General features: G+C 38.0%; 1 protein-coding gene across 1 annotated transcript; it reads left to right on the top strand.

The window, feature by feature from the left end:
• Nucleotides 1–7,145: 7,145 nt before the first annotated feature.
• Nucleotides 7,146–8,097, top strand: LOC122731948 (vomeronasal type-1 receptor 1-like). Its single transcript, XM_043972188.1, has one exon. The coding sequence runs from the start codon at nt 7,183–7,185 to the stop codon at nt 8,095–8,097; it is 915 nt and encodes a 304-aa protein (XP_043828123.1). The 5' UTR covers nt 7,146–7,182.
• Nucleotides 8,098–11,316: the final 3,219 nt, after the last annotated feature.

Consider the following 11,316-nt stretch of genomic DNA (forward strand, 5'->3'; position numbering starts at 1 on the left):
CAATTGATTAATCCTGGTTATGTTCACAGCCCTGGGCTATTCCCCAGGACAGGCACAAAGGTTTAGACCAGATCAGATTCTGGCTCTCCTAGAGACATAACCTACCAGGAGGGAATGTGGGGAAAAGACCTATGGGAACCCCAACTCTAATGTCAAACACCACAGGCAATGTAAGCATTAAGGGCACACAAACTCAGCACTGCATATGATCTCAGGCAAGAAACAGCTCAGTGTTTTACTAATTACAATGGCTGACAACGAATGGCATTTATAAAGTGCTTTATGGTTTGGAAGATACTTTCCCTATGTTAATTCATTTCATCCTGACAACCATGAGAGGCAGGTGCTATTTTCATTCTCATTTTACAAATGAGAAAATTGAGTTTGAGAAATGTTAAGTGACTTGCACAGGGTCACACAGCAGGACCTTAAGTACCAGAAATGTCTTCTGACTCCAGGCCAATCCCAGCTAGGCCACCAAAGTGGTTTTTCTAAACCTCATATTCAACCACATCACCCCTACCCCTACTCAATAAAGTTCCTTAGATCTCTATCACATCAAATATAAAATCCTTGTTTTGGCATTCAGTGACTTTTATAACCTGTCTCTCCCCGTTCCCCTCACACTTCCAGTCTTCTTGCACTTTGTTGTTGTTGCTGTTATTGTTGTTGTTCAGTTATTTTTCAGTTGTGCCTGACCCCATTTGGGGTATTCTTGGCAAAGATATTAGAGTGGTTTGCCATTTCCTTCTTTAGCTCATCTTAAAGGTGAGGAAATTGAGGCAAATAGGGTTAAGTGACTTACCCAGGGTCACACAGCTAATGTCTCTGATGCCAAATTTTAACTCAGGAAGGAAGATAAGTCTTCCTGACTCCAGGTCCAGCTGTCTAGTAACCGTATCATCTAGCTATCCCTCTTGAACTTTCTACCCCTTTATATATTGTTCAATCCAGTGACTCTGGCCTCCTGGCTGTTCCTCAAAAGATAAACTCTATTTCTCAGCTCTGGGCATTTTCACCATTTGGTGACTGGGATGCTCTCTCTTCATTTCTACTTCCTGGCTTCATGAAAGTCCAGTTAAAATCTCACCAACTACAGGAAACCTTTGCCAGTCCCCTTAATCCCTTCCCTCTCCTGATTTTCTCCAATTTATTCTGTATATGGTTTGTTTGTAGATAGTGGGTGGGTGGGTGGGTGAATTGTGTCTCCCATTAGACACTCTTACCTCCCTGAGAGCAGGGAATTTGTTTTGCCTTTCATTGTATCCCTAGTACATACCACACTCACTGCCTAGCACAGAGTAGATGCTCAATAAATGCTAATTAACTGACTCACTAAATTATGCATTTTATAATCGCTGCTTCTATATTTCTTGAGCCAATTCAGTGGTATAATGGATAGAACACTGAACTTGTAGTCAGGAAGACTACAAGAATTCAAATCTTGCTTCAGATAACCTTTAAATTTTTGAGCCTAGGCTGCCTCAATTTGTCTGCCTCATGAAGTAGTGATAATATGAGCACATACCCCCAAGTGAGACAACCTCACATAAAGTATCTTGCAACCCTTAAAGCACTATAGAAATGTAAGCTGTTATCATTATTATCACTCCATAAATGTTAGATGTAATTGTTTATGAGGTTTTATGCCCCCAAACCATGTCAGATGAAATTTAATAATAAGGTAAAGTAAGGCACATTTCTTTGAGCAAGATGACATTTAGCAGGGACATGCTGCCTGCCATTAAGCCAGTCAATGGCTTACCTCTTTTCTATGCCAAAGATGCAGAACTGAAGCTGCATTTTTGTAAGCTTGAAACAAAGGACAGAATAAAAACTATATAATGGGATAGAACCACCAGGAGACCATTAATAATTGTTTTCATTAAAGAAAAAGGGCATATATATTGAATTGCTTGAGTTCCTAAGGGGGAAGGAAGGAAGAGAATTTGGAACACAAAGTTTTAAAAATCAACATTAAAATTTGTTTTTACATGTAACTTGGGGAAAAAATTCTAAATAAATAAAAATATAAGAAAGAGGACATAGTATAAACATGGAGTGAAGAGCACCACTCTATGTCTTTAAAGAATGGTTTTGTGAATTAATGGTCCCAGCTGAATCTTGAGGTCATTGATAAAAGATCCATAGATGGAGACTCACTAGCACCTGGGAATTAGGAGAATTAGATAAGGCCATCTAAAGTTTACAAGGCTGAGAACTTAAGATGAAACAAGGTCAGTTAGTAGTCAGCTTCTCAAGGCTAACACACAATTATTATTCAGTTTCTCAGAAACTAATGTTAGAACAAGTTTCCATTGGAAGGGGTGATTTACAGGTGTTTATTGAGATGACGATTCTCTAAAAGAAAGCTCTTTTCGATTAACAGTGATTATGGAAAAGCTTAACCCTTTGGCATCTAACTTTGAAAGAAAGAAATACTGAACCTTTGAACTCATGACTTTCATCACTTAGAGACAGAGAAGCAGCTTGGGGTTTTGCATCAAATATGGAATAGAGTTACAGAATAGAATGTAAAATGCATAAACAATCTTTGAATTTCTCATCACTTTTTGTGAAGGTACCATGCATAGCTGAGAAATCTGTTACCATTCTACAATCAAGAAATCTTACATCTCTAATGTTTTTCTAAAGTTCTATTCAGGTCTTTCATTTCTCTATTGCTTAACTTTTCATTAGATTTGTCTGAATTTGAAAGTGGAACATTAAATTCTGCAACTATGGCTTTTTATTTCAATTTTACTTTTCAATTAACAAGCCTTGATTTTTCATCATCAAACCTATTCCCATTAAAGAAAATGGGGTGGGAATGTGTAGTAAAGAAACATAGTAAAGTAAAATAAACTTCCATATTAGCCATGACCCAAAATATGTGTATATGAGTGTGTTTGTATGTGTGTGTGTAGATATATATACATATATATAATTCTTTACCAATATTTCATCACCTCTTTGTCATAATTCAACATCAGTTGTTTGAAGTCATAGCCAATCCTTACAATGATCAGAGTTCCTAAATTTTCAAAGTTGTTTTTCTTTATAAAATATTATTGTATTATTTGATCTCATGGTTTTGTTCACCCTGCATCATACAAATCTTCCCAAATTTCTCTGAAACCATCCCTTTTCATCATTTCTTAGAAAACAATAGTATTCCATTATATTCAAATACCACAATTCTGGTTAGTCACTCCCCAAATTAGAGGCATCCCCTTAGTTTCGAGTTCTTTGACACTACAAAAAGAGCTGCTAGAAATAGTTTATGTGTATAAATAATTTCCCTCTTATTTCAATCTCTTTGTTGTTTGAGCCTGGTGGTGGTATTTCTGGCAATTTGGTGATTATCAAGTTCTAAAAGTTCTTTCTACAATGGCTAGACCCCTTCACACCTCTACCAACAGTGCATTAATGTACCTGTTTTCCCTCAATCCCTCCAATATGTTTCACTTTACTTTTTGTCATCTTTGACAGGGGTTTGAGGGAGAACTTCAAGATGCTTTTGTTTGCATTTCACAGATTATTGAAAACCTGAACAATTTCCAGCATGTAGATTGCTGCCTTAGATTTATTCCTTTAAGAACAGCCTTCTGACATCTATCATTTGGGGAATGGCTATTTTTCTTGTAAATTTGAATCTATTCCTCAAATATCTTCTAAATGATAAATTTTTCCACTTACACTTTTATTCTATATTTCTCCCTACAATTTTATTAAATTTTCATTTAAATATTTAGTTGTTGTGATGATGTTGATATGTTTCTATGTAATTGTATATAATGTTCAGTTGTTTTAGTTACATCCAACCCTCTGACCCCATTTGGGGTTTCTTAGCAAAGATACTAGAATGGTATGTCATTTCCTTCAACATCTCATTTTGCATATGTGAAACTGAGGCAAAGAGGGTTGTAACTTACCCAGGTTCACACAGCTAGTAAGTTTCTGAAGCCAGATTTCAACTCACAAAGTCTTCCTGACTCTTATATACGTGTGTGTGTGTGTGTGTGTGTGTGTGTGTGTGTGTGTGTGTACACAGACATATATATATATAACTTCCTGACAGGCAACTCTATACATTGTGTCACTTGTATACATAACAAATATACCTATATAATTACTGTATACTATACATACACTTTTTATATTGATTTATTTATACTATCTTTGAGCCTAATGTTGTTTCCCTGTAATCTTCTTTTATCATATCTATTATTATTGTGGCCTTTTCTGAAATCATGATTACTTCCAGTTTTTTAAGTCACCTAAAGCATAATGGCTCTTGTTCTAAATTCTAATTTTATTTCTATTTGAATATTTATAAATCAAAGGCATTTCCTGTAAGTTATAAATTGTTGGAATATTTCCAATATATCCTACTATCTCTTATTTTAGAAGTTCATCTCATTTACTGTCACAGTGATGATGATTAATTTTGTATTTTCCTTCACTTGTCCTCTTGTCCATCTTAGACCCTTTGCCCTTTCTCTCTTTTTAACAGAAGAAAGTGACAAATGAGCAATTTGACTAACATGTAATGTATAAACTACAGAATGTTTATCTACTTCATTACCTTCATCTCATCCCTTGGCCCAACCAATGACAGAGTTTTTTAATTCTTTTTTTTTTCTTTTTGTCTGTAAGAGTCATCTTTCTTCAAATGATAGTTCTTGGTCACTCACTGAACTAACCTGACCTCCAATTTATACTTCCCTCTCTGTTTCCTCTATCCTCACCCATTTACCAATTGAGGTGAATTTATTTCTAAACTATGTTCATTATATGTCAAAGTGTCCAATATTGTTTTGTCCAATTCAGATGAAAGTAAAAATTATGAGATGCCAGATCACTTTCTTATAGTCTGCATCTCATGAACACCTATTATATGTAAAGGATCTGTTACCCATGTAAGATGTGTGTCTCCACAGGGTTCAGCTTGTCTGAATGTAGAGACAAGTGGCTAAAGGGGAACCATGAATAGGTATCTCTATAATCTTGTCCAACTCTCTCTAAGGGAGTTTTTCATTCCTGGCTGAAGAGGAGCAAAGAAAAGAAATCAGGAAGCTGGGCAGTCTGATTTCTCAGAGAAAGGGTATGAGACCAGAATGATCCTCTAACATCAAAAGCAACAAATCCAATGGTGTTTCTGGTTATTATTGATTAAAGGCTTAAGATGACCCAACACACAATTATTCCCACCAAATGCTAGTTACACAAAAGACCATATAGTCTTACTATGTTTCAGGAACTGTACTAAGTACTAGGGATAATAAAAGAAAATCTGTTTCTACCCTCAAGTAGCTTACATTCTAATGGCAGAACAAAACAAATGAGGGATTACTGAAATGGAGATAGAGACAGGTAGGCTGGCATGGTGAAGTGAGGAAAAAGAAGTAGCCAGGAAACATGTGCCCAAACAGTACAATGTATGAAGGAGATGATGATCATGACCCAAGAGCAAAAGGCATGGCTAGGAGAAAGCCAAAAGTTGGTGTATTACTATAATACATATTAAATGATTTCTAAATATTTATGAATTGATAAGTTGAATTTGTTATTGTTGTTTAGTCAATTACCCATAATTGAACATTTATGACCCCATTTGGGTTCTTCTTAGCAAAAATACTGGCGTGGCTGGCCATGTCTTCCTCTAACTCATTTTACACATAAGGAAACTGAGTCAAGGAGGGTTAAGTGTCACATAAGTGCCTGATGCCAGATTTGCACTCAGGTCTTATTGTCTGCAGGTTTGTCACTCTATCCACTGAGCCACCTAGCTTTATAAATATTAGTGTAAAAAAAATAATTATTAACTAACTAATCTAACCTGGAAGAATTTATATAATTGTACTTACATGAAAAATTATGATTATATGAAAAATGATAAGTTTAGAAAAATTATAATTGGGCCGTAAGTCCTGCTGCAGTCGCCATTCAAATGTAGAAATATTTTATTAACTACGCGTAATTTGGGGGCTAATTTGACTGGAGGACTAATCTGGGGACTTTTGACTATTTGGCTATCTGACTGCTATTAATTTAATGTGGGCCATTTATAAAGTTCCACCACACTTCTCCACTCCCAAATTGATAAGCAAAATATTAAGAAGCCTCTTAACTAAGTAATCAAAGCAGAGTTTATTTATGAGATACTATTTAAAATTAAGAATACAGGGAAATAAAATGTACAACCTGACTGTGTTCCTGGTGCTTCCTTCCACCTGCTGAGCCTGGAACCTTTTTAATACAATAAGGACCTTAGCCGCCTCTTGCCTTAGGGCATTAGGGCACTCGGGTCCTTAACTCTAACTCCGAGCCCCTTTCACTTTGTAAATCCCCCTGCTTCTAACTTTCCTCTCCTTATTGCCACCACTGAACCCCTGTGTTTCTCACCGACCTTCTGTCCGTCTGCTCTGTCAGTCTGTCCTTCGGCCTCTCTTTTGCCGCCCCTCTAATCTTGTCTGCCGGCCTTTCCTCCTTGCTCCTAGTCCTTTAGCCTTCTCCTGCGTCCTTGTAGCCCCTGTCTCTTGTCTGCCGCCCCTCTAATCTTGTCAGCCAGCCTCCAGTCCTCTTCTCAGCCCCCTGTCTCCTTGTCAGAACCCCTTCCTGTCTAACTCCCAGGTCTATATATATTTTCCTTTTCTCCACTCAAATCTTAGGGCTTTTTGCACCCACACACCAAGCTAATCTGCCAGCCAGGGCTGCGGCTGGTGGGTGGGAGTGCACTCGAGGCTCACGTGCCTCAGCACAGGCTAGGCCAGAGCCCAGCCTGGATGAGCCCAGGATCTCTCGGATAGCTCCGCTCAGGTCGGAGGGAGCTGGGGGCTTTTTTCCCCCAACTGTCTGACCTGGCATCTTGTACAGCCCACGGGGCTTTTTGGCTCAGCTGAAGCAGAGGGGGAGGGGCAGCAGCACCTCCCACACAGAAGAGACCCTGAGGACCTGAGGCTTTCTAATCTCAGCCTAAAGGTAGGGTCCCCAAATCAAAATAAATTTCCACATCAGAATGGTACTATTTATCCAAAAAGGTTTGCCATTCTTCATATAGAAGGTGAGTAGGTTGGGGAATTTTATTGGGAAATAATTTCTCTGAAAAAGTCATATTCCCCTGTGTTTCATCCCAGGTCACTTTGGATCTGACAGCAAAGCTCTCCAAGACCCCAAAGAATGAGCTCTCCTACAGAAAGAATATCTATTCTCTACTTGCCTCTTCTTTTGTTTGGAGTGCTGGGGAACATTTTCCTTCTTTTTCTACACAGCCTGAAGTTCATCACTGGTCATAGAAAAACACCCATTAGTGTGATAATCATTAGCATGGCCTTAGCTCACACTTTGATGATTATTTTCAGAGGAATCCCCATAATAATAAATATGATGGCATGGAAATCTTTCATGGATGACATAATTGGTAAAATTTTAACTTACTTCATAAGACTGACCCAGGGAATTTCCCTTTGCAACACCAGCTACCTGAGCATCTTTCAGGCTATCACCATCAATCCAAATAGTACCATGTGGGCAGAGATAAAAACTAGGACCCAAAAATATATTGTTCCCTCCACTTTGCTCTGCTGGATTTTCAATATTCTGATAGATGTCAATGTGGCTATGAATATAAGTGATCTAAGGAACAACAGTACAGAAAGATGGAGAATTGGGCATAGATCTTTCAACTTGCATGCCATAAATACTATTAAAATTCTCATTTGGAAATCACTTGTTGATGCTCTGTTTCTGGTTCTCATGATCTTCTCAAGTGGCTACATGGTGTCAGTCCTCTATAGACACAAAGAGCTAGTCCAACACATTCACAGTACTAGCCTCTCACCCAGAGCCTTCCATGAGACCAGAGCCACCAAAGCCATCCTGATGCTGGTAGGTACCTTTGTCTGCTTTAATTCAGCCAGTTCCCCTTTTGTCATTTATATAGCTTCTGATAAAGCAATTAGTCACTGGGGCCTACGTTTCACTGTTGTCCTCTCCTTGGTTTATCCAATAGTCAGTCCCTTTATCCTGATCAGCTTTGATAACCAGATAATGAGGTTCTTGCATGTTACCTTAGGTTTGAAAAGGCTCTTCTAGGAAGAACTCTCTGCTTAATGATAATTGTTGGGGAAAATGGAAAGGAGTTGGGCATAAAAGTGGATTAGGCCATCCATTCCTTTACTCTCCAGGTTGCATGGCAGATTCTACTCCACAGAACTTTCTCTATATTGGCACAGAAATCTCTTTACCCTGGGATCATACTCAGTATATCCCAAACAAACTATCTTACATTTCCTATAAAACCTAGACCTTTTTCCTTCTTCCTTGAATTCTCAAAAAGGCACTACCAGCCACCTAAAATTTCAAAGCTCATAATAAGCCTCAGTTCTTCCTGTAAACTCACCTCCTATACAAATCAGCTGCCAAGTCTTGTTGATTCTGCCTCTGTAGCATACTTTATGCTATTCCCTTCTTTCCACATCAAAGGCCCTGATTCTGATTCAGGCCCTTATTGCCCCTTACCTAGACTCTTGAGAGACCTTTCTTATTTGTCTCCCAGACTCTAATCTCACTCCTAGTGAACTGGCCAAACTGCCCAATTAATATTCTTAGGATGTGGTCTTGACAGTGTCATCTGTTACATACAAAAAATCAGTGGTTTACCACTGATTGCTGTTGGGGGGGGGGGGAGAGCGACTTCCTCTAAATTTGAAATCTACTTTTATTCCCAAGATGATTCCAACCCCACTTCTCAGATTTCCCACAGTTTCCAACAAAACAATACTGAGATGCCACATCCTAAAAGAAGGTTTCTTTGGGCACCAGAAAAATGTGTGTTTTCACAAAAATTTATACTTTCTCACACACACACACACACACACACACACTCATGCATGTACACACACATAATTACTTTATATATTCTATATAATTTTTGTATTTTCTCATTCCCTGATGGAGAAATGGTCAAAGGATATGAACAGACAGTTTTCAGATAAAGAAATTAAAGCTATGCACAGCCATATGAAAAAATGTTCTCAATCACTACTGATTAGAGAAATGCAAATTAAAACTACCCTGAGGTACTATCTCATACCTATCAGAATGGCTAATATTACAAGAAAGGCAAAGGATAAAAGTTGAAGATGTGGGAAAATTGGAACACTAATGTACTGTTGGTGGAACTGTGAACTTAATCAACCATTCTGGAGAGCAATTTGAAACCTTGCCCAAAAGGCTATAAAATTGTGCATACCTTTTGACCCAGCAATACCATTACTAGGTCTATATCTCAAAGAGATCATAAAAAAGGGGAAAGGAACCACATGTACAAATATATTTATACCTGCTATTTTTGTGGTGGCTAAGAATTGGAAATCAAGGGGATGCCCATAAATTGGGGAATGGCTAAGCAAGTTGTGGTATATTAATGTAATAGAATATTATTGTGCTATAAGAAATGATAAGGAGACAGATTTCAGAAAAACCTGGACTTACATAAATTGATGCTGAGTGAAATGAGCAGAACCAAGAGAATATTGTACATATTATCATCAACATTGTGTGATGATCAACTGTGATAGGCTTCACTCTTCCCTGCAATACAATGGCTCAAGACAATGCCAAAAGACTCATGATGGGAAAACGCTTTCAACATTCAGAAAAAGAACTCTAGAGTCTGAATGCAGGCTGAAGTATAGTATTTTCACTTTTGTTGTTGATTTTATGTTGGTGTTTATTCTTTCTTGTGGTTTTTTTTTCCTTTTGTTCTGATTCTTCTCTTACAACATGATTGTAATGTATAATGTATATCGGATTGCTTGCTGGCTTTGGGAGGGGCTGGGAAAGGAAGGTGGGAGAAAAATTTGGAAATCAAAATCTTACAAAAATGAATGTTGAAAACCATTTTACATGTAATTGGGGGAAATTTTAAAAAGAAAATTAGAAATTAAAAAAGAATGGAACACAATAAAGACATTTTCTCATATTTAATAACTAGTTATTGCATCGGGCCAAGGTTTTGCCCCTTTTCTACTTCCTTATCCAGAAACCAATGTGAGAAATTTCTCTTAGAGATTTACACAGGTCAAGATCTAATCAGACAGTAAAAGAAATTCTAATTAACTTATTACTACTGTAACGATTGGAATGACGCCACCTGCTGGAGACTTACTGTAGAAGAGTTCCGCCCATGAAGCGAAGGTCTTTGAGGGCAAGACCAGGAGTCTTTTCTTTGGCATCAGGAAGTGACGCGGGCTAGTGGGAGGAGGAAGGAAGAGACTGGCGCTCGGTCTCACGCTCTTTCCTTTGGACTCTGGTGGAGAGCGGAGCTAGAAATGTGCTTTCCCTTTAATAGATAGGAATCTAGGCCTCTCTCTCTTTACCAAATTCTTATTCTCCTTAATAAATGCTTAAAAGTCTAACTCTTGCTAAAGCTTATAATTTATTGGCGACCACTCATTAGATATTTTAGACAGTTTAGCTAGAATTTTAGCCCTTAACACTACTCATTGCATTTGCTCTGTTAACCTGGAAATTAAGGAAACAAGGAGAAATAAGGTCTTTAATCAGACAGAGGAACTATAGCTTCTGGTATCACAAAGCTCAGAAGCTAGGAATACCCAAAGATGGGAACAGAGGACAGGGTTTTTATGGGGTAACAGAATAGAATAGAACCAAAAGATTGCTCCAGAGTCAAATACAATTACTTAATGTAAATGAACCTTTAACAAAAGAAACAATAGAACTGCCCCTGAGTTAAGTATAGAAGCTTAACTCTAAATAGAAACTACTGGACCCTTTTTACATAATAACATCAAGTCCAGGGAGTAAGGTAGGGAAACATTGGGAGGGGATAACTTGCTTGGGGGAAGGTAGGGCAGGTCCATAAGTCCATCAAGAGTCTGGAAATGACAAAGACAGTCAGCCCCAGGCAATTTGTCTGCCTGGGCAGGGGGACTGGGTGGGGAATCATTCAGTTCTCAATTAATTTGTAGTTATCAGCTCAGACAGGTTCCAGGGAAAATGTTGACTCTCCCTATTATGAAAATAGGCAATATGGAAATTGATGTCTCTTTGACCAAGATATGAGTAATCTAAGTCCTGTAGCCCAAGATAGACTACCTCCCATTTAATTAACCAATCAGAGTGAGTAGGCATCCCTCAAGAACACCTCCTCTTTGAAGGGCATATAAACTGTGACACTACCACCATTAGGAGTCTTTGGTCTGAGAGAGAGCCAAATTCCCATCCTTTTATTAATAACCTGATGGCCTTATTAATAAAATTATTAAGTTACCCAGAAACTCTGTCTCT

Source organism: Dromiciops gliroides, chromosome 6, assembly GCF_019393635.1.
Source record: "Dromiciops gliroides isolate mDroGli1 chromosome 6, mDroGli1.pri, whole genome shotgun sequence".
NCBI lineage: Eukaryota > Metazoa > Chordata > Mammalia > Microbiotheria > Microbiotheriidae > Dromiciops > Dromiciops gliroides.